The sequence below is a fragment of the Protopterus annectens genome, chromosome 5.part0 (genome assembly GCF_019279795.1).
Source record: "Protopterus annectens isolate FY-2018-M chromosome 5.part0, PAN1.0, whole genome shotgun sequence".
Taxonomy (NCBI): Eukaryota; Metazoa; Chordata; order Ceratodontiformes; family Protopteridae; genus Protopterus; species Protopterus annectens.
The window spans coordinates 765,892,807-765,917,670 of NC_056735.1; the positions used below are offsets into that span (position 1 = coordinate 765,892,807).

The 24,864-nt window shown below is 44.6% G+C and overlaps 1 protein-coding gene across 3 annotated transcripts in view; it reads left to right on the forward strand.

Annotated features, from left to right (window-relative positions):
- The window catches only part of CUL5 (cullin 5), a 2,346,971-nt gene that overhangs the window by 1,397,617 nt on the left and 924,490 nt on the right, over positions 1 to 24,864 (forward strand). For all 3 annotated transcript variants that reach the window (XM_044072614.1, XM_044072615.1, XM_044072616.1), the window contains exon 11: positions 24,404 to 24,468. In XM_044072614.1, the coding sequence (XP_043928549.1) occupies positions 24,404 to 24,468 (65 nt within the window). The remainder of the gene's footprint in view (positions 1 to 24,403; positions 24,469 to 24,864) is intronic.

Below are 24,864 nucleotides of genomic sequence, written 5' to 3' on the forward strand. Positions count from 1 at the left end.
TATTCCAATTGTGTTTTGTTTGCCCATGTGCCACTTGGCTGATGTGTGTAGTTATGTCAGCATGTGTTATACAGTGGACAGTAAGTGTGGGGTGTGTGCAACACAGGTTTGCAGGTGTCCATTTGTGAACATGGTGGAGGTGCACTGTCTACATGTACATGCATATTGGACACATGGGTAGGGTGACATGCCCTGTATTGGCCAGTGTTAACACTCCATCTGTTGGTGGCCAGTATGCATTGTACTACACACAATTTGGAACCTGAGTACGCATGTATGTGTATGAGACGGGTTGACACTGTGCTGTGGGTGATGCTGCTGTTGCTATCTGTCATTGGTTTGCATTACTATGGTTAACACTGTCCCAGCTGCATAAGCCTTTAGTAATGCACACTGTTCACCTACAGGGTTGCATGGACCGTGCTACCACAAACACAAGAAATTCTCACTTATACAGTAAAAGTGCATTGGTCTCATGGACCCCTGCCATAAACGAAATATATAATAGAAGGTGTGAAGTTGTACCAAAAAAGAGTTACATACCAAGAAGTGATAACCTCTCTGGTCAGTATCACTGGGAAAGTACAATCCCTTAATAAACATACAAGGAAAGCTTCAAAATACAAAATGGCAAGGATTCCAAAGACAACACTAAAGCTTTCTTTAGTGTTGTTTATAATCTACAGGGGAAATCTCAGATCGAGCCACAGTTAATGTAAATGGTCACAAAGTACTCTTATCTGACTGACATTACCAATTCCTTATCAGACAGCTTGAATGCGGATTTCACCACCCTGTCGTTACACATGGGCCACATTTCCAGACCTGAAAAATGTAAAACCCGATGATTCACAGATACTCTAGTTAAAACATCTCTTTACCAAAGTCCAAACCACAGTGGCAATGATACTGGACAGTGTCCCTGCCTGTGTCATACACAAGCTGACATATAAAGTCACCACTCACCTAAACACTCTGTCCAGATGCAGCCTCTATACAGGTTACATACTTGTGGATTGACGCACAGTAATGGTGTTCACAGTCCAAAAGGGTTGAGCTACAACGTCGTCTTCTCCTTTCGGATGCTCCAATTAGGGGTCATCACAGTAGATCATCTGTTTCCATTTCTTCCTGCCCTCTGCATCTTGTGCTGTCACACCATCCACCTGCATATCCTCTCTCACCACAGCCATAAACCTCATCTTAGGCATTCCTCTTTTCCTGTTACCTGGCGGCTTCATCCTTAGCATCTATTTCACAATATACTCTGCATCCCTCCTCAGCACATGTACAAACCAACTTAATCCTGCCTATCTGGCTTGGTCTACTAACCTTCAAACCTGGCCTGACTCTCTAATATACTTATTAAACCTGTCCACCCTCGTCACATCCAGTGCAAATGTTGACATAAATTGATTATGGGTAGAACTACAACAGATCATGGAAACTCTCACCCTATAGGCCAGACTAATGTTATCTGGAAGGCTATGGAGCGCAGCATTATGGAACTCATTAACAGAGACATTATGAACCTGCAAACACTGCACCATACCCACTTAGGTTCTCTAAAGGCCAGATCATGGCTCCTACACCTAGTAGACTTCAAGCCAGTTAACAAGGCTATAGGTGAGGGAGGGGAGGTCAACACAGCCAAGCTATAGCTCACCAGCAATTCATACCCATTCCACATTCTGGTATTATGCATAACCTCAACAGACTGACCATAAACAATTGTTAGATGATGGCTTGTCAACTGACGCACAGATGTAGGGGACACAGTAACATTTGCAGTCTCCATGTACTACTCTATGCCAGTAACAAGTGGTATTCACCTGCACTCTGTCCTGGGACCACTCCTGTTTGGCATATAGCTTTCTTACAAGCAAACACAGTAGGGATATGTGTGCCCACGTTTGATGAAAGTGCATACTGTGGGCTGTACTTTATTCTCCAGATGATGCACACATCCTCCAAAAGGGTATCATAGAGACAGATACCTGGTGTCAGACTCATGCGGTAAAGCTATAAGCCAAAGAAAGCATAGTTATCCATTTTTACAAAACAAAGTATCCCCAGGGTACCACATAGGTAGTAGCCTCCAAAATGTGGAGCAGGTACTAATGTATACATAGAGCCATGCGTTTATCATCTCTCCTTTGATAATCACATTACCAAAGGGTTTTGGAAATCCCTCTGTGGAGCACATAAGCAATAAAGGGTTTGCATGCAGATCCACAGAGGTTGTTGCACACCTATAATGATTAGCCATCTTGCCAGACTTTGCTTGCTTTGGAACAGGTTTCAAATATACCTCAAGCATAAACCCTCACTCACACTCTTTAATAGAAACCGTGATGAGTGGATGTGAAACAGAAGACGTAGCCCAGGGATCACTGCAGTGGCTAAGCTTGTCACAAGCATACAGAAGTGACCTAAGGTCTGGAAAGCGCCAGCATGCACTGGCAAAGGTAACAGATGCGTTCATGGAGAAAGCAGAGTACCCACCTATGAAATAATTGAGGTCACATGTATGTATATGGATTTTGGCCCACAGCCACCTTACATGTGTAATGCACATACAGTTGTCATTGTGATATGTCATACACAAGAAAATTCAAAATCCACTCCACATTGAGCAACGGTATCACACACCTGGAACACACACACACACACACACACACACACACACACACACACACAGTCAGCAAATGCGAGATTCAAATTCCTTCCTAACTACATTGTGATACTACAGCGGTATGAATTTACACAATGCACTATACACATTACTGGGATTTCACCTTTCCACAGGTATATTTGTAGGATGGTGACATCATCAGACTTGACAAAGATGAGTATACCACTTTTAAGGGGTGTGAGTAGTCTCCAAAAAGGTTGCTCCTCCCCAGGGAGACACACACGCACACAGTTGGCAAGTGCAGGATTCAAATCCCTACCTAACTACATTATGATACTACAGCAGTACGCATTTACACGACGCGCTATACACATTACTGGGATTTCTCCTTTCCACAGGTATATTTGTAGGATGGTGACATCATCAGACTTGAAAGATGAGTATAGCACTTTTAAGGGGTGTGAGTAGTCTCCAAAAAGGTTGCTCTCTCTCCCCAGGGAGACACACACACACACACACACACACACACACACACACACACACACACACACACACACACTTTGCAAGTGTGGGGTTCTTAATCCAAATTAAGTACGTCTTTACTCTTCAGCAAGCAATATGGAGTTACAGGGTGCAATGCAGACATTACTTGCTGACAGTTTGCCCAAAGTTTTTTTTCACATTTGCTAACCTCAGCAGGCTTATCATACTAGGTGTATTGTGAGTGTATTGTATGCATAGGCCATGACCGTATCATATATATGGGTTGATGCACCACATGCTGACACACACAGGGTCAAACCAGTGGCTAAGCTCTGTCAACCCAATACTGGACAATACAGTCAAGAGGAGTAGGGTCATACAACCACAACACCAACCATCTCACATAGACCTACAATATAAGCACCAGCAAAACACACACATAAATACACATTACCATACTCTGAGAATACAAATATTAATCTGAAAAAGAGTGTGTCCTCCTAAGCAGACAAGCAAGCAACATGCACCTCCAAGCACACGCCAGAAAACGCATAATACAGAAAGCAGTGTGCCTCACAACAGGCCCTAAGGCAAAACAACATACCCAACACACTAGTAATAGGTGACTTCATAGTCAGGCACACAGATGTTCCACTCACTTGGCTGGACAAGGGGAAGGTTGCTGTCAGTTGTCTGTCAGGTGCTATGATCCGCCACATAACACAAGCACTTACATCACTCCAGAACAGGTGCATATATGACGCATTCTTTGTACATGTCAATGTGAATGATCTGAGACATACCTCCCAGGACAACATGACAAGAGATGTATATTAGCTCTATGATCATGTAATCCAGGCTGGTAGGTATGGCCCTGACCTTGAGTAGCATCTTACCTTCACCTACATGATACTGCAATATAACAGAAAGACAATAAACTTCAACAATTGGCCGAGCTTCTGGTGTCATTCAAAGGGGATCCAGTCTCTGCCTGTGATGACATGATAGGCGAGCCTCGTTGCTTCGCTACAGATGGTTTGCACCTGTCGCCCCTATGCTTCTGAATACTGACCAAGGCTCTTGCTGTCCCCATATTACCTTCTTTAGGCAAGGCTCAAAGGTTCATAGATAGGTACTAGGCTATTGGCCATGGGGCCTATACAAGCCCAGCCAAAAAGGTACCCTGGCTTTTGCCATCCAAGAAATTTATTTTCCTGTGCCACTGTCGAGCAGAGACACAGAAGTGATCCCCAGGGTGAATTTCCTGTTTCCCATCCAGTCATCAATATTTTTCTTGACGATTGCTAATGAGGAGCTTTGTTTAATATAGATAGGTAGTTTATTCTGGAGTATGGGAAGTCTCTGGGACAGGAATCTATCCCTCCAGTATGTTCTGTTTATTGTGGTAACAAGGTTTAGGTCCCTAGAGCGTGTAGGTTCATAGGTAGGTACTAGGCTATCTGCCCAAGGGCATTTATAAGCCTAGCCAGAATGTGTTGGCTTTCACCTCCCTTTTAAATTAGTTTCCTGGGCCTCTGTCTAGCAGGGCCACTGGAGTGATCCCAGGGGTAAATTTACAATTTCCCATCCACTCGTCAAGATTCATCTTGAAGAGAGTCAGCGAGGGGCTCTGCCTAACATAAACTGGGATTCTATTCCACAGAAAGGTAAGTCTCTGGGACAGGAATCCATCCCTCCAGCACATCCTGTTTATTGGTGTGCTGAGGTTTAATTCACTGGAGCATGTGGCTCTAAGAGATTTGGTTTTCTTGAGGTGAAGCATGTCCATTAATTCCGGATTGGACATGGCCTTATACGTCAGACATAGATCACCTCTGAGCAGGCAGTAAGCAACCGAGTAGAGCTGGAGTTTCTTTAGTCGAGCTGCATAGGGCATCTCTTTGAGGCCCATGATCCTCTTGGTGAGGTACTTTTGTGGTCTTACCAGCTGTTGCATGTGCCGATTAAGGTACATACCAAATGGGGCATTGTACTCTATTATGGGCCTAATGAGTGATGAGTAGAGGGGCACAGTGACCTCTCTTGATCTAGAGGTGAACCCTTTCGTGATTAGGTGGGCTACATAGAAGGAATTTCTAACCACTTTGGCAATGTGATTATCAAAGGAGAGGTTACTGTCTACTTGGGTCCCCAGGTCCATAGTTACATTTTCCGTACCTAGTGGATTACCACCTATGTGGTAATTTGTGGGCACTTTGTTTTTTCCAAAGGGGATGACTATGCATTGTTTGGTATTCAGCTTGAGGCCATGGTTTTGACACCAGGTTTCTGTCTCTGTAAGACCCTTCTGGAGGATGTCTGTGTCAGCCGGAGAGTCGATTATGGCCCCCAGTTTGCAGTCATCTGTGAACTTGGTCAGCCATAGTCCTCCTGTGCTTGCCTGTACCTCAGAGAAATATATACCGAACAGGAGGGGTCCCAGGACCAAGCCCTGTGGGACGCCACTTGTTACTGGTTTAGAGTCTGACATGGCACCCGCAACTCTGACCATGTGTGTTCTATCCATGAGTCAGTTGGCCACCCATCTCGTGACATAGGGGTTAATGTTCAAGCTGGTAAGCTTCTCTATGATGCCAGAGTGGGGAATGGTGTTGAAGGCCTTAGTGAGGTCCAGGTAGGCCGTGTGGACTACCTTCCCTTCATCTGTGGCCTTTGTAATGGTTTCAAATAAGTCAACTAGGTTTAGGAGGCAAGATCTGCCTTTAACGAAGCCGAATTGGGTAGGGTCCAGTGTCTGGAGGATCCCAATGTCTCTGTTTGAGTTCCATGATAATTTGCTCCATAGCTTTGCAGACCAGGCTGGTCAGGCTTATTGGGCAATAGTTCCCAGGTTCTGTTGTGGCACCACCTTTGTGGAGCGGGATGACTGTTGCTGTACGCCATTCTTTGGGTACATAGTCTGTGATAAGGCTGAGTCTGAACAGTGAATTTAGGTGAGGGTTTAGTTCCTTTTGGAGCTCATGTAAGACGCAGCCTGGGGCACCATCCAGTCCCATTGATGCTGTGTTCTTGGCTTTGGAGAGGGCTGTTTTTACCTGCATGTCCGTGATGTATGGGGCTCTGCATTCTTCTGGGATGGACATGGGCCCTTTTGGAGGTGGGGGGGTGAAGTTTGCACTAAACTTGTCCGCCAGGGTGTTGGCAATGTCAGTTGGTTCAGTGTATTTTTTGCCATTTTGCTGTAGCTCAGAGCATATTTGAGAGTTGTCCCCTAAATGTTTGATATAGCTGAAGAAGGCTTTGTGCTGTACCTCAGAGAAATATATACCGAACAGGAGGGGTCCCAGGACAATTTGTTTTTAGAAACTGGCCTTGGATGATTTTATGAGTGATCGTAGTTTCTTGCTAATAATGATCAGTGATGCCTTTCATTTTTGGAATTTTGCTCTATCATATATTAGTTTCCTCCTCCTGTTGTATAGCTTATTTATGGCCAAGGACCACCAGACCGGTTTCCTCTTTTTGGAGGAGTGAGTATTGGTTTTACTTGGGATGGCTCGATCCATTCATCCCTGTAGATGCTCATAGAATGCACTTGTAAAGGATTCTGTGGATTGGATAGCATTATCCTGTAGCAAGGGGGCTTTGAAACTTTCCACTTCGGTCTTGGAGAAGTGTGAAATTTGCTTTTGAAAAGTTTTTCACAGTGGTTTCCTTGGCTGGGGGTGGGGTCAGGATGTGAATGTCCAATGTGATTAATTTATGATCTGATCTTACCTGCGAGGGGTTTACCTCTGGTGTGGAACACTGATCCCCCATGATGTCCTTCAAGGATGCATCTGCAGTCATAACATATGGGTTGTCCTGCCTCAGGCAGCCCTTCGGTCGGCCGGATTCCAAAATCTGGGTCTGGCCTCGGCTGATGTCGCACTTCACCCGACGTCATAGCTCCTGGGGTATAAAGGCATCAGCCGACGCCATTTTCCTCAGTCTTTCTTGCCGCACGGTGCCCGAAGCAGAAGCTGTTCGCAGGACACTTAGACGTCGGTCGGAGTTTGCAGAAGAGTTTTTTGGCTCCGCTTTTGCATATAAAATGCCGTCGGAAACTCCGACTACACATTTAGCTAAAAAACGCAAGGAAAAGGACCGACACTCGCGGCCCGCAGTTTCGGCTCAAACCATGGTTAGTCCTACCGCGACTGTCTCTGTTTCGGCTGAGACTGAGACCTCGGTTCTCCCTTCGGCCGAAAGCATGCCTCCGACAACTGAGGCCACACAGGCCATGGCTGAGTCGGCTACAGAAATTCCTACTGAAGAAGCAGGCACACAAGATTTGTCCGGCACTATTCCGTTGGACATCTCTACCCCTGCACGTGGGGCAGCTAGACCCCCTGCTTCTATGTCTATCAAGGCCTTTTCCAGGGCTAAAGCAGCAAAACTTTCCAAGGCCTTACCTACAAAAGCTCCCTCTCACAGGCCTACTTCTAGTTCTCAGATTCTCAGCCTTGCTGAGGACCTTATTTCTCTGATCAGGAGATCCCAACCTCACCCAGACAGGGCCTCACAACGTCCTCCTGAAAAGAGGCCTAGGACTGAACCCCCTGAACCTCTCTCCTCTGACTATTCCTCGGATGGTTCAGATTTATCTGACCATCAGGAAGACCCATACTCACCTTATGAGGATTCTGATGCAGAAGACTCCATTCCTTCTGCCTCTCCTCCAGAAGAATTTTCATTTGGGGAAACCCTACACTCTATGAGGGAACACTTCCAATGGCAGGGTCAGGATTTTTCTGATTCTAGGAAAAGGCTAAGGACTTTTTTACACTTACCACAGCATAGGCCTTTAGCCATACCACCTGTACTATCAGTTGTTGATGATGCATACAATGATGCCACTACTGCCCCTGATTCTCTTCCCCCGGCCCCTGCCAAACCTGACAGATACTACAGGGTCCAGGATTCTCACTTCCACTTGTATAAGGCCCATGCTGCAGACCCAGAAACCATTTCTCAGGGCCCTAAAGGTGTTGCAGCTGCCTCTGACAAAACCCCCCTACCCTCTGAAAGAGAATCTAGAACATTAGAGAGATGGGGTAAAAAGGTTTATACATCTGCTACTCTTTCTGCCAGGGCTTTAAACTGTCAATTTCACATGATACAGTACCAGGAATTTTTGTTAGATCAGCTGAATAAAAAGCTGTCCTCTCCTGAACCTTTAGACCGTAAGTCCCTTCAGGATTTGGTACACAACTCTCAGCAGGTCAGTAATCATTTCTTGAAATGTGGCTATGATGCACTGGAGGCTTCATTTAGATCAGCTGTGACTGGAGCAGTGATTCGAAGGCATGCCTGGCTAAAAGAACAATCCTTGTCAGACCATGTTAAGTCTAAACTCCTAGATGCCCCTATGGAGAAACAAAGTTTATTTGGCTCCCCTGCACATGAGGTTCTAAAGAAAGTGGAAGAAAAAGCAAAATCTGTCCAAACAGTCAAGGATTTCCTGCAGGTCCAACCTCCGAGGTTCAGCAGAAATTGGCCTTCAAAGAATTGGTCCTTTCCAGACACCTCTAGAGCACACAGAGGCAGAAATAGACGCCCAAGAGGCAGAGGTCAATCAAGGGGTGCCTACAGGGGTCGTCAGTGGCAACCTGCCAACCAGAGAAGTGCCGCCACAGCTGCGACTGCAACCACTTCCACAGGACAGACACAATGACTTGGCTCTGATTCAGTCTACCAGGGAACAACTGGAAGCACCCTTGGGCGGAAAGCTAGCTTTGTTTTCAAAAAACTGGCATTGTATTACAGGAGACAAATGGACTTTGCAAACAATAGACAAGGGCTACAGGTTTCACTTCCACACTCTACCAAAAAAGAGAGGAATGTCAAACCTTCCACCAAGCCAGAAATCAGAGGCTCTAAAACAAATCATCAGCTTACTAAGGATGAGAGCAATAGAAAAGGTACTATCTATGGAACAAGGCCAAGGATTTTACTCCAGACTATTCCTTTTACCAAGAAAAGAAAATCAATGGAGGCCTATTCTCGACTTGTCCGCACTGAACACATATCTCATTGTTCCAAAATTCAAAATGCTGACCCTACAGCAACTTCTTCCCATGTTGGGCAAGGAGTCTTGGCTGGTGACTCTAGATCTCAAGAAGGCATACCTGCACGTCCCTATACGACCAGATTGCAGAAGACACCTCAGATTTCTTGCAGGATCAGAGCATTATCAATTCTCAGCATTGCCCTTTGGCTTATCTACTGCGCCCATAGTATTCACGAAATGCCTGGCATCAGTAATTGCTCATTGCAGGCTTCAGGGAATTCAAATCTACCCATACCTGGACGACTGCCTAATACAAGCGGACAACAAGACAAAAATAATAAAGGATTTGGCCTATGTCATACAACTGCTGCAAGCCTTGGGATACACAGTCAACATACAAAAGTCAAGACTAGTGCCATCCCAAAGGATAACATTTTTGGGTGCAGAGCTGGACACAATAACTCAGATGGCTTTTCTCACAGAGGAAAAACAAAAGCAACTACCAGTCTATTTCATGGCATTAACAAAACAAACTCAGCTTACTGCAAGGAAAGTCCTGCAGGCCCTGGGTTACATGGCATCTTGCATAATCTTGATCCCACATGCCAGGCTGCATATGAGAAAATTACAATGGTACCTGAGGAATGTATGGTCTCAACACAAACACAGTCTAGAAGCCCGGATACCAATCATTCCATGCCTGCAAAAAGAATTCCTGTGGTGGGCTCAGGCCTGCCAGATAAACAGAGGATTGCCTTTACACAAACCACATCCAAGGCAGACCATCACCACGGACGCCTCAGACCTAGGCTGGGGGGCACACATGGAAGACAAGTGTATCCAAGGCCTATGGTCCCAAGACCAGCTGAATCTACACATAAATCTAAAGGAGATGCTGGCAGTGAAGCATGCAATCGAGGCATTCAGTTCATTCCTCCAGCAAGGACACCTGCTGATAAGGACGGACAATACCACAGTCATGTGGTACATCAACAAACAGGGAGGCACACATTCATACCCTCTATGCCGGATGGCAATGGACCTGTGGAACCTAGGCCTGATTCTCAACATCCAACTGCAGGCCAGATTTGTACCAGGAAAAGAGAATTCACTAGCAGACAGCTTAAGCAGAACTACCACGGATGCTCACGAATGGATGCTGCATCCAGACATCTTCAAAACCATAACAAAGAAATGGGGAATGCCAGAGATAGACCTGTTCGCCTCCCCACTCAACCACCAACTGAAGAAATTCTGCTCAAGAGTATACCACCCACAAGCCTGGAAGGTGGACTCCCTTTCTTTCAGCTGGAAGGCCCTGACAGTATATGCCTTCCCACCTCTCCCATTGATGTACAAAGTTCTACTGAAGATCAGAGAGGAACAGCCAAAGGTAATTCTGATAGCTCCAGACTGGCCAAGGCAACATTGGTACCCGCTACTGAGAAGCATGTCTCGGACGAACTCATGGCCTCTACCTCTATGTCCTTTACTTCTAACGCAGAACAACTACAAGACCCTGCATCCAAACTTAAAAACGCTGCAGCTAACTGCTTGGAAAATTGCATAAAACAAAACCAACCTGTTTTATCTCAGAGGGTTAAGGATATTATCCTGGAGGCTTGCAGACCCTCCACAAGGAAAACATACTCAACCAAATGGAAGAGATTCCTCATTTGGAGTGCAGCAAAGGGAACAAATGTCACACTGGCAAACCTAGCACACATCCTAGAATACTTAGCAGAACTGTTCCACAATGGCCTGTCCTATTCTTCCATTAAGATTCATGCATCAGCAATTTCAGCAGAGTACAACATGGATCCCCCTGTCTTCTCTCATCCTCTCCTCAGACAATTTTTGAGAGGGATCAAAAATGTAAAACCTCCAAGGAAACCACCTCTGCCTGCATGGGATCTCAATTTTGTGCTAGAAAAATTAACACTTCCTCCCTTTGAACCAGCAGCAACAGCAGACTTACAGTTCTTATCTTGGAAAACTGCCTTCCTGCTAGCAATCACTTCAGCAAGAAGGGTATCCGAGTTACAGGCATTAATGGCAGTGCAGCCTTTTCTCATCTTTCACCAGGATAGAGTGTCTCTGAGAACCAATCCTACTTTTATGCCAAAGGTGGTATCCAGGGTATCCTTGAACCAAGCTATTCATTTACCTACATTCTTCCCCAACCCACAGAACAGGGGGGAAAAACTACTACACACCTTGGATGTACACACACAACTGCGCTACTATCTGGACAGAACTAAGGCCAGCAGAAAAACTGACCAGCTTCTGGTAGCATATGCAACAGGAGTGCAAGGGAAAGCAATTTCAAAACAGACAATCTCAAAATGGATAGGAAATTGCATTCGATTCTGCTACTCATTTCATGGAAAGACGACTCCTGAAAATATCAGGCCTCACTCCACAAGAGCTACAGTCACCACTACAGCTTTCCTACGAGGAGTGGCTACCAAAGACATTTTAGAAGCTGCTACTTGGAGCTCCATGCATACATTTGCCAAGCATTACAATCTTCCTTTATACTCCAGATCCCGAGCAGGTTTTGCAACTGCTGTTTTACAAGGGATCTTAACTACACCATCATTATCTTAGTGCCTCCTCCCCCAGTTTGGCTATGGTATTCTACCCATATGTTATGACTGCAGATGCATCCTTGAAGGACATAGTACAGTTTTGTACCTACCATAAATGTAGATGTCCGATAGGTATGCATCTGCAGTCAGGATTACCCACCCTCCTTCCCTCTGTGGTATTCCTAGGGCGTGCCCTCTCTTAGCTAGCTGGGGGAATCTATTATGGTGTATTTGTTTGTATGTATATATGTATATATACTTTTTGATTTCTACTGTTTGGAATTTGCTACTTTTATACAAATTTAGCCTTCCTAGAGGGCACCTGGCATCTGGGGCAAGAAACACTGAGGAAAATGGCGTCGGCTGATGCCTTTATACCCCAGGAGCTATGACGGCGGGTGAAGTGCGACATCAGCCGAGGCCAGACCCAGACTTTGGAATCCGGCCGACCGAAGGGCTGCCTGAGGCAGGACAACCCATATGTTATGACTGCAGATGCATACCTATCGGACATCTACATTTATGTTAGGTACAAAACTGTACTTTGGTGATGATCAGGTCCAGTATGTTGTCATCTCTAGTGGGCGTGGTGACCAGCTGTTCCAGGGCTTTTGAGTTTATAAACTTTAGGAAGCATTGGGCAAAGGAGTTTGTACTTGAGTAATTCTCCCAGTCAATGTTTGGGTAGTTGAAATCTCCTAATATCATGGTGTTTGGTAGGACTTTTCCAGTGTTCTCAGGAATGCTGAGTGAGGGTCCAGAGACAAGGTAGGTGATCTGTAGCAGGCTACGATCTGATAAGCAGCTTTGCCCACTGCTAGTTGCACTTGGATGGTCTCCAAGGCCTCGTTTTGTGCCACTAACCTGGAGGTGTGGGTATCCTTTATGAAAATGGATACCACCCCCTCCTTTTGTATTTCGGTCCGGGTTTTGGGGCCGAAGCTCGGAGGGATTGGGATTTCTTTAAGTGGAGCATGTCCAACAGCTCTGTATTTGACATAGCTTTGTATGTTAGTCAGAGATCACCTCTGAGTAGGCGATATGCGACAGAGTAAAACTGTAGTGTTTTGAGACGGTCTGTGTAGGGCATGTATTTGTGGCCACTAATCCTCTTTTTGAGGTATTTCTGCGGGCTTTCCAGTTGTTGTAGATGTCTTGTGAGGTACATACCAAAAGGGGCATTGTATTCTATAATGGCTCTAATGAGTGATGAGTAGAGGGGAACAATGATATCTTTTTTTCTGCATGAGAAACCTTTTGTGATGAGGTATGCCATGTAGAAGGATTTCCTGACTACTGTGGCGATGTGATTATCAAAGAGGAGGCTACTGTCCACCTGTGTCCCAAGGTCTCCTATCACACTTTCAGTGTTAAGTATACTACCGCCTATGTTGTAGTTCATGGGTACAGAGTTTTTACCAAAGGGGATGACAGTGCACTTTTTGGCATTGAGCTTGAGGCCATGGCTTTGACACCAGGCATCTGTCTCAGTGAGGCCCTTTTGTAGGATGTCCACATCATTAGTAGTTTCGATTATGGCCCCTAGTTTGCAGTCATCTGGGAACTTCATTAGCCAAAGACCTTCTGTGTTAGCTTGTACTTCAGGGAAGTATATACCAAACAGGACAGGACACAGGACTGAACCCTGTGGTACTCCACTTGTCACTGATCTGAAGTCGGATTTGGAGTCTGCTACTTTCACAGTGTGGGTTCTGTAAGTGAGCCAGTTGCCAACCCATCTTGTCACATAGGGATTTATACCTAGTTTAGTGAGTTTATCTATAATTCCAGAATTGGGGGATGGTGTCAAAAGCCTTGGCAAGATCTAGATAGGCTGTGTGAACCACCTTACCCTTGTCTACGGCTTAGGTGACTGCTTCAAAGAAGTCTATCCAGTTTAGGAGACATGATCTGCCTTTTACAAACCCGAACTGATTGTGGTCCAGAGTTTGGAGATTACCAATGTCTTTGTTTATAAGTTCCATGATAATGCATTCCATGGCCTTGCAGACCAGGCTCATCAGCCTAATGGGGCGCTAGTTCCCGGGGTCCGTGGTGGCTCCCCCCCTTGTGTAGTGGGATAACTGTCTCTGTGCGCCATTTAGCAGGCACAAAGCCTGAGGTGAGGCTATGATTGAACATGGTACTTGGGTGTGGTGCCAGTTCGTTCTGTAGTTCGTGTAGAACGCAGCCTGGGATGTTATCTGTTCCCATGGATACTGTGTTCCTGGCTTTGGAGAGTGTTTTTACCTGTGCAGCCATGATGACAGCAACTTTGCATTCTTCCAGTATAGAGATGGGCTCTTTCATGGGTAAGAGGGGGGTAAAGTTAGCACTGATCCTATCTGCCAGGATGTTGGCAATATTTGTTGGGTCTGTATATGTAGTGCCATTGTGCTGTAACTCAGAGCAGATCTGAGTGTTGCCATTGAGATTCTTGACATAGCTATAGAATGCTTTGTGGTTGTCTTTAGAATCAGTGGAGATTTTGTTTTCGTAACTAGCTTTGGAGGATTTTATCAGGGATCGCATCTTCTTACTGAGGCTGACCAGGGAGCTCCTCCACTCATGGGATTTTACCCTCTTTTGCAACAGTTTCTTCCTTCTGTTGTGCAGTTTGTTTATGGCAGGGGATCAGCAGATTGGCTATCTTTTCTTGGAGAATAGCGTCTTGGTTCAGTTTGGGATAGCACGATCCATGCACTCATGTAAGTGCTTATAAAGTACAATTGTGTAGGATTCAGTAGTCATAACTGTATTGTCCATCTGCATGGGTGTCCTGAAGTTCACCACTTCTGTTTTAAGAAGCATGAAGTTGGCTTTGGAGAAATTTTTTAACATGGTTTCCTTAATGGGGGGGGGGGCAGAATGTGGATATGTAGGGTAATTAGCTTATGGTCAGACTGGACCAATGAGACGTTGACTTCAGGTGTGGAACACCGGTCACTCAGGACAAACCAAACCCCGTAGCCAACAAAAATAACCACAAAGTTAGCTAAATGCTACTCATTGCCAGAAGTCTCAGCCTCCAAATGCACACACTCGAGGCACTTCTCAGTATGGAGAATATCGATATCTGTGCAGTAACAGAAACCTAGTTCAAGGCTCCAGAGAGCACACCAGCACTACCAGGATACTACCCATTCCATACCTTCCAGCATCAGAACCTGGATCTTAATAGGGTGAGGATGTATCCATATTCATCAAGGATACCTACACCTCTCTCTACAGGATATGTACCCATGGAATGTTGCACAGCAACGTTCTTCCCACTCCACAGGTGTGGGGTCACAAAAGACCCTTGACATTCACGCTCTATGAGCCTGACGAGTCTGATCTGCAAGGCAGTGGAGCCAATCATAATGGAAGTCAACAATAAAGACATTGGGAACCTTCACACAGTTGAGCACACCCAGTTTGGCTTCATCAAATGCAGATCACGCCTTCTGAACTGGGTAGATTTCTTTGAGAAAGTTACCCAGGCTACAGATGATTGAAATGAGCTCCACACAGCCTACCTATACCTCACTAAGGCCTTTGACACCATTCCCCAGTCTGGTGTCATAGATGAACTCACCAACCTGGGTATGAATCCATACATCACAAGATGGATTGTAAACTGGCTCGCAGATAGATCCTACAAATTAAGAGTTGCTGGCTACATGTCAGACTCTACACTGGTAACAACTGGTGTCCCCCAGGGTTCAGTCCTGGGGTCCCTCCTGTTTGGTATAGACTTCTCAAAAGTACATGCCAACACAGGAGGGTTGTGGTTGACTAAGTTTGCTGGGATCTGTAAAGTGTTTGCCATAATAGATTCCCCGGATGACACAAATATTCTCCAGAAGGGACTCTGAGACAAATGTGTGGTGTCAGAATCATGGCCTCAAGCTCAATGTGGAAGTATGCATAGTAATCCCCTTTGGTGAAAACAAAGTACCCACAAACTACCACATAGGTGTTACCCCCTAAAAACTGACAAGGTAATAAGGGAACTGGGGAAACAAGTAGATAGTCATCTTTCCTTTGACAGCCATGTTGCCAAAGTGATTAGGAAATCCTGTGTGGCCCATCTAATCAACAAAGGGTTTGCATCAGGATCAAAAGAGGTAGTGGTGGCCCTCTACTCTTAAGTCATCATACCCATCATTGAGCACAATGCACCATTTTGGATGTACTCTACTAAGCATATCCAGCAGCTGTAGAGACCACAGAGGTACCTCACCAAGAGGATTACTGGCCTCAAACAGTTGTGTTATGCAACACAACTGGTAAAACTAAATCTGTTCTCCATTGCGTACCGCCTACTCAGAGGCACACTCTACGTAACATACAGAGCCATGTCCAATACATAACTGTTGAACATGCTCCATCTACGGATAACAAAATTGAGTCGCACTACACACTCCAGGGATATGAACCTCATCACAACAATGAATACAGCATGCTGATGGGATAGAGTACCGTCCCAGACACTTGCCTTACTGTGAAACAGAATCCCAATGTACATCAGACAGAGCCCCTTGTTGAGACTCTTCAATAGGAACCTTGATGAGTGGATGGGAAACGGATAATTCATGCCAGGCATCACATCAGCAGCCCCACTAGAAAGGGGCTTAGGGTACTAACTATTAGAACTAGGACTTAGGAGACTACCCAATGGGTGGTGAAAGCTGCACAACTTGCCTAGGCTAATATATGCCTTCGTGAAGATAGTCTACTACATACATATGAATCTATGTGACAGGTACATGTCTACAGATAGTAGATGTGTACTTCATTGTACAGTCATATTGTACAGCAGGCACATGGACCACATACACTGTAATGCTTACAGATACTGGTGGCTGTTATGTACAGTGGGTGAGATGTGCACCTCATGTCTTTTGTGCCATTGGGATGTGTGCTGGGTGGGACAGTCCTGGATGGCTCCCTGTCATGGTCACCCTCTTACACACGTCTGCTAGATATATATATATATATATATATATATATATATATATATATATATATATATATATATATATATATATATATATATATATATATAGGTACATAGGTAGGTAATAAGCTATCTGCCTGAAGGCATATATTAGTATGGCCAGAGTGTGCAGCTATCACCACACATGGGGTTAGTTCCCTAGGCCTTTGTGTAGTAGAGCTGATGAAGTGATCCCCATGGTGTGACAGTTCAGTTTCACATACACTCATCAAGGCTCCTCTGGAAGTGTCAGTGAGGGACTCAGCTTAATGTAGGTTGAGAGCCTGTTCCATGGCAAGGGAAGTCTCTGAGTTAGTAATGTATCCCTCCAACATGTTCTGTTTATTGTTGTGATTATATCCCTAGAGCATGTGGCACAGTGAGCTTGGGTTTACTTCAGATAGCGCATGTACATCAGTTCTGCATTGGACATGGACCTGTCTGTTGGGCAGAGATCGCCTGAGTAGACAGTATGCAACAGAGAGTACAGATTGAGTTAACTTCAGTCTTGTTGCATGGGGCAACTGTTTGAGGCCAGTAATCCTCTTGTTGAGGTACTTCAGTGTTTTTTCCAGCTGCTGAAGGTGCCTAGTCAGATTCATCGCAAGTGTGCCGTGATACTCTTTGATGGGTCTGATTGATGAGTAGAGGGAACCTCCTTTGACCTACATGCAAAGACCTTGGCAATTTGTGGGAACACATAGCATGATTTTCTAACCACTTTGTGAATGTGTTTCTGGAAGTAGAGATGACTATCCAGATGTGTCCATAGATCCCTTATTATTACCTCCATATTTAGGCTGTTGGCACCAATGTGGTATTTGTATGACTGTAGCTCGAGGCCATCATTTTGACACCACATCTGTTGACTGAGACCATTTTTAAGGATGTCTCTGTTGTCCCAAACATCAATTATGACAACCTTTTTGCAGTCATCCACAAACTTTGCTAACCATAGCCCTCGTGTGTTTGACTGTATTTCTGAAAAGTATACACCAGACAGGAGGGGTCCCAGGACTGAGCCATGGGAGACAGCAGTTGTTACCAGCTTACAGTCCAACAGGGAGTTCTTACCTTGTGGGATGTATCTGTGCCCCAGTTGGCAATCCATCAGATGACATATGTGTTTATGCACAGGTTGTTTATGTTGTTGATACGACGTGTGTGGGATGTTGGAAAAGGGCTTTTCAATGCCTGTGTAGGCCATGTGTAGCTCATTTCATTGATGTATGTCCTGGGTGACTGCCTTGAAAACTGTCTAGCAGGTTTAAGAACCATGATCTGCCCCTTACCAAACCAAAATGGATAGGGTTGGGTGTTTGTAGGCTCCCAATAGCTCTGTTTATGAGTTCCATAATAATGGACTCCATGGCCTTGCAGATCAGGCTTATAAGACAATAGTTCTTATGGTCTGTTGTGCACCAACACTTGTGGAGTGTGCCAAACGTTGCTGTAACCCATTCAACAGTTTCATATCCTGTACAGAGGGTGAGTCTCAACAGACTGTTCAGGTGCAGGGTCTGTTTGTTTTGGAGTTCACATATGACACAGCCAGGGAAACCATGTCATCCCATAGATGCCGTGTTTTTAGGTTTGGATAGTGCTGTTTAACCATTGTATATCTGATTTCTGGGTTTTCACGATCTCCAGGTATGGTAATGGGCCCTTTTGTCAGTGAGAGGGGGGTAAATATATAAGAACCTGTCTGACAAGATGTTGGCAGTGTCAGTCATGTACATGTATTCATTTACACCGACTCAGAACATATATGAGTTTACATTGATATTTATGACACAGTGAAAGAAAGCTTCATGGTTCTCTATGGACTCTCTGGCAGTATTTTTGCCAGAACATGGCTTGGATAATGTTAGGAGTGCTCATTGTTTCTTGATCATACTGATCAGAGATTTATTGATCTTCTTTGGATTTTCACTTTCTTTGAACAACTTAAGTACTTGTAGTACATAGTTTGATTATGACAGGGGTCCAATATATTATATAGGTCTGTTTTCATATCACTGTGTGCGCAAGGCAGGATTGGTGAATAGTGACAAGTGTCTGGAGTAAGAACTGCAACTGCTAGATATGTGTGGCCTACTGCTGTACTCAGACATGGCTAAGTGAGTATGCCCAGTATGACCTTTCAATATGTTGTTGACTGATATTTGCTTCGTTTGTTTGTGTGTGAGCATGCCCAATATGACCTTTCAGTATGTTGCTGACTGAAATTTGCTAAATTTAAGTGTGTGAGCATGCCCACTATGGGCATATATACTATATGTGTGTGAAAAATCAAGTTGTTTTTTACTTCAGGGCTCACCTTTGTGTTGTACATTGACAGGAAGCACTCTCTGCCTGCAGGGCTTCCATGAGTCAATTTGCATAGACTTATCAACATTTTTACATACAGGGGGGACAGCTATTATTTGTACATTTCTACCCGGAGGGGCACACCTGATTGCTACTGTGGGTGTACATAGGATGAGGGGTACACCTGACACTTATACACATTTGCTAGGCCTGCACTGCTATGTCAGGTACTCCATTTCAGTCTGTACTGTTGCCTATCGTACTGGCTTGAGGCATACCACAATACTACAGACCTTGGCTTCCAATTACATGCATATTAGTTTGTGACTTCATAGCCTACCCTAACCCACATCATACTGCCTGGCCTGCTGTTATCTGTCTGCATAGGCCTGGGGGGAGGTTACTCATATGCCTCTTCAGAGGGCATAATACAGCATTTGTTTGTGTTTGCGTTTGTCTACAATTACAACTACCATCCCATCGCCATCCTTTCTCCTATATCAAAACTCTTAGAAAAATGCATCCATCTCCAACTCCTTCCCTATCTCCTAGATAATAACTTACTAACCCCCACACAACATGGTTTCAGACCCAGCCACAGCACCATGACTGCCCTCCTTTCCTTCCTGGAAACAGTAAATACTGCCCGAGACTCTGGCTCTGTTGTATCCACTCTCCTTCTCGACCTTTCTAAATCCTTTGATACCATATCTCACAGCTTTCTCCTTACTAAGCTATCTAACCTTAACCTATCCCCTGCCACTATCAATTGGTTCACCAGCTATCTCTCCCATAGGCAACAAGCTGTCAAATGGAAAACCGCCATCTCCTCCTTTCTAAATACACCCACTGGTGTCCCCAAGGTTCCATCTTGGGTCCTCTCCTCTTCAATATATTCATAAATGACTTCTCCCACTCATTTCTCCACGCCAAACTTGTTCAATATGCAGATGACTCTACAATCATCTGCACAGCCACATCCATTCCCACTCTCTTAAAATTAACCCAATAGGCCTTCTCTACCACAGAACAATGGATGAAAAACAATCATCTAGCACTCAATGCATCTAAAACCAAGCTTATGGTATTTACCCCCTCTAAAACCACAACCATTAACAAAAATCTACTCTCTATCATCAGCCAAAACAACACCCCTCTTGAACTAGTATCTGAAAGCAAACTGTTAGGGGTCCTGATAGATGACCAGCTCAAATTCAATAGCCACCTACTACTAAACATAAAAAAACATTATAAACTTGGCATGCTTTATCGACATAATAAATTCCTCTTCAAATCTACTAAACATACTCTTGCTACAACATTCCTCATTCCTTCACTTCTATATGAGGCTCCTCTTCTAACAAACCTTCAATCATCCCTTAAAACAAAACTGTCCTCATGTTATAATAAAATTGCCAAATTTGCCACTGGCCACAAAGCATCTACCCACCACTGTGTATCTCTCCACAAACTAAACAGGCTTGAGCTTCCTAACTATCTCACCTTTACTCAGCTCTGCTTTGCCCACAAACTACTATTCCATCCATCCCTCTGTCCCTCACTCAGCTCCACCTTTAAAATGCACATGCCACAAAGAGCCCTAAGATCTAATAACCAAAATCTGATAGAACTGTACAAACCTCGTCACTCGCCAGGGAAAAATCTGCTGTCCTTTTCCCTGGCACACAATTGGAACTCCCTTCCCCCCTCCATTCGTACCACTGCTAACCTTCCAGCTTTTAAAACATCTTCCTGGGAATGCTCCTGCTCTCATCCGTCCTAGTCTAGCCTGCTTCCTACAGGCACCACATCATATATACCAGAAACTATAAATTAGCTAAAGCAATAACATCCTAATAATTCTTAAACTGTAGTATTCCATTCTAAATACTACATAGTTTTCTGCAGCAATGCAATGCTAGTCTTATATAGCATAACCAAAGATTCTTTGCTTGTAATCACCTGTTCCTCTGTTTTTTGTCTTGAACACACATTTCTCTATTTTGTCAACCACTGTTAAAGTTTTTTACCACTGTTTTTGTCAATTTGTATTAATTTGACTGAATGTGTTAATGTGTAAACTTCTGTAATGTTTTGTATCTTTATTCAGGAGCTTTTCTTCCCAGGACTCCATTGAAAATGGGTACTTCGGGCCCAATGGACAATCCTGGTAAATCAACTGTAAATAAATAAATAAATAAAATTGTCCTGCTGGCTGTGACTGTTAGGTATGTGACCCCCCCCCCCCAACTGGTATGTGTGAGTGGCTTAAGTTGTGTCTGTGCCAGTGAAATGCTGTCATCGCTTAGTGGTTCAGTACTGTGACTATAGTGCACAGTATTCTGAGTTCGAGCCCTGTCACTGCTTTTTATTTTCCTGCTGGGCAGACCTGACTGGTTAAGGAACAGTAAAGCAGGTGTGAGCGTGTTTACCGAACTTTGCTTGAGTTTGCCCAACATTGCCTGACGTTGCGCTGGTTAGCGCTTTGCGCAGCTACGCGCAGTTGTATTTAAATATGCTTAGTACTGGTAAAATGTGCTTAGCAGTGCTTTATATTGCTTAGAATAGGGCACACATGCCTCAGATGGTGCTGCAGGGCTGCCTATGACGGATGCACATAGTACACTCCCTATACATGTTTGAAAACAGGTAGTGTCAAGTTAGGCATCCCTTTTACTGTATGTGCGAGTCAGAGAGAGAGGTGTCATTTCCAGGGTTCCTACTGAGTCAGTGTATGTGCTATGCATTGCCTCTTTGCCAAGGCCAGAGCATACTGGGCACGCCTCCTTCTGCCTACTGGGGCAGGCTCAGGTTGTTCCTCCTCTGAGTTACGCTGTGCCTGTGCAGGCCTTGGCAATGTTGGGGGGCTGTTTGGCCCTGCCCCATGCTGTTCCTGCTGCAGCTGTTTCTGCAGGATCATATTGTGTAGCATGGCACATACCATAACAATTTGGGTACATGTAGTTGGTGAGTACTGCAAGGCTCCACCAGATGTGTCCAGGCACTGGAACCGTGACTTGAGCATCCCAAACACACGCTCAATTATGTTTCTTGTTTGTGCGTGTGCTTCATTATGGAGTTCTTGTTCAGGTGTGTGTGCATTTCTGATGGGTGGCATCAACTACGGCTCCAGTGTGTATCCAGCATCCCCCTCTAGGTGACCATCAGGGATGTCCGCATTGGCAAATCTCTGGTACAGCTGCGTCAGATGCCAGATGTGGGAATTGTGATAGCTTCCGGGGCAGCCAGTACACACATTCATTATTATCCCCTGGGCATCGCACACGACCTAGCACTTGATGGAGGGGGAAGCCCTTGCGGTTGATGTAGACCCTACCCCGCTCACCGGGTGGTGCTTTGATGCATATGTACGTACAGTCTATTGCACCCACTACCTCAGGGTGTTCTGCTTTTGGTGGAAAAGACGCATATTGCTGGCCAATGCCTCACAAGAATTGGGGAAATATACATGGTCACCGACAAGTGCTGACATGGCATCCAGGAACTGGTGGAGTACCCTGGATGCTGATGCCTGTGAAATCCCCATCATATCACCAGTTGGTCTCTGGAAGGTACCAGTATTTAGTATTCTTATGCCAACACATACCTCGGTATCCACTGGGATTGTTTCCCCTCTGTTGGTTCTGTGTGTGAGGCGTGGCCGGCACAGCTCAGCAGTTTGCTGCAGGAGGTCTCTGTCCACTCTACAGCGGTCCACTATCTCCAGCTCATGTAGCCCCTGGTAGGTTACGCTGGATCTGTACACTCTTCTCCGTCTCCTCACTGTGGGTTGCTCAGCAGCATTCACAACATCACCACCCTCAGCACCTTGCACATGTTGGTTTATGATAGCAAGAGCAGCCCCTAACATTTGTCTGACTTAAGCTTTCCCTCTTTGTATACTGCAGTGTTGCAGAGTTGTTGGGGAAAAACAGGGGGGAATGCTGTTTGCAGAGTTTAAAGTGCTGGGCTGGGTTAGTCTGCTGCCTGTGTAATTGGCTGATTCTGATATATTTCACCTGGCAGCTCTGCTAGTTCTCCTTAGTAAACTTCCTGCTGCTTCTTTTCCTTCCTTTTCCCTTTCTGTTTCCGCCCGGGGCAGCGGCGCGCAAACACGCGTGCACACGCTGTGTGCACGTTTGCAAGAAATTTCCGATATTTTAACAGTGTGCACCTTTGGTTTCAGGTTTTCAGACAGGACAACTGTGGGGCACGCCTCTTGCAATCCTGAGCAACTCAGGGCAAACACAAGCCACTGTGCTCCAATTAGCTTACAGCCTTTCTGACAATACCCCTCATGATGTCACCTATTTTTACTCTACTACTCACCTACTCCTACACTTACACTCTTGGGACATGGCTCACATTCTGGGGAAAATTGGGATTCACTATCCTTATCCTCATTTGCATAGGATTGCCCAGTAATGCATGATTACATCTCTCACACTGAGCTTTCCCCCCTTAGCAACCACTACTCAGTGGCCATGTTGTCTTCAGCCTGCCATTCACCTGCATGGCAGGATAAGCTTTTTAGAGAAAATACCTATTTTTGGCTATTTTTAAATTATTTTCTTGTTTTTTAAAGCGCCACACGTTTGCGCAGTGTTGTGCTGTGCTTAAACATCGGAGATCGGGGGGGGTTAGATTTTAATAATTTTAAACATTTATAAATGCCATTGGCCTTATATTTGGCCATTGGCATGCTTCAACTGTATGCATCCTTTATTTGGAGCTGTCACAGCTCCATTTAGCTATTTGCAGAACGGTACTCCGTTGCCGACGGAGTACATTTCTGCAGATAACACTAATCTGCCACGGACAGGTTAGTGTTTCCTGGATTGCATATTTACTTCATTTGCATAGCTTTCAGCAGCAAATGAGGTAATTTGCATACCATGACGCTGTCTGTGCAAGAGTAGCTTTAGCAGCTCTCGTGCATGCCCCTGCCGGCTGTACCTGGATCGCACGGCAGACATATTGCCGCTGTGAGCTCCTACACTCTTCTTGCACTCCGTGCAAGCTTTTGTAAATATGGCCCTAGGTTATTTATCATCATATTCCAGTGCTGTCTTTACATATCAAAACATATTTGTATGTTTAATGATGAAACATTACCACATTTGAAATGGTCACAATCCATATGAAGATTCTGTTGGTCTGTGATGCTAACATCGAATATTAAAATGATTGCTCTTTTGCACAGTTTATTTACTTGGACTAAAATCTGCTGGATTCAGTTAATGGATTCAGGTCAAAAAGTATGCCTCCGAATCCTAAAGTACAATCATCCTTTCTTGAAACAATGGTGTTTTTTGCATTTAAAAATGTTTTAATGTGCTTAGTTGTATTTGGCCATTTGGTTTATTGATTTTAATTTACTCTCCATGTAGGCATATAAGGCTGTCGTGAATGATGCCACAATATTTAAACTTGAACTGCCATTGAAGCAGAAAGGGTAAGCTCATGTGTATTGTTGTTTTTTTTCTTCAGCTGTGTCATTCTTTTTAGATAAATTATTCAGAGTGGAGGATTTTTTTCTGTAATTCAGAAGCTTAGTGAGCATTTAGAGGCAGTTAAACATAGGATGTTAATCCATAGCTCTCATACCTCTTAGTGCAAGAAATCTAGGCAAAACCAAAAATAATGTAGGGCAAAGGTCCAGAATCAGGGACAAATTTTGATTATTGCTCTTACAATCTTAAGGCTGTTATAATAACAGGTTTGCTCTTACAATCTTAAGGCTGTTATAACAACAGATTTTGAGTTGGCATGCATTTGCTAAAGGATATGAAACTCAAATGTTATTCAGTGACATCCACCCTTAATAATCTGCCAGAAAAACTGAAATGTT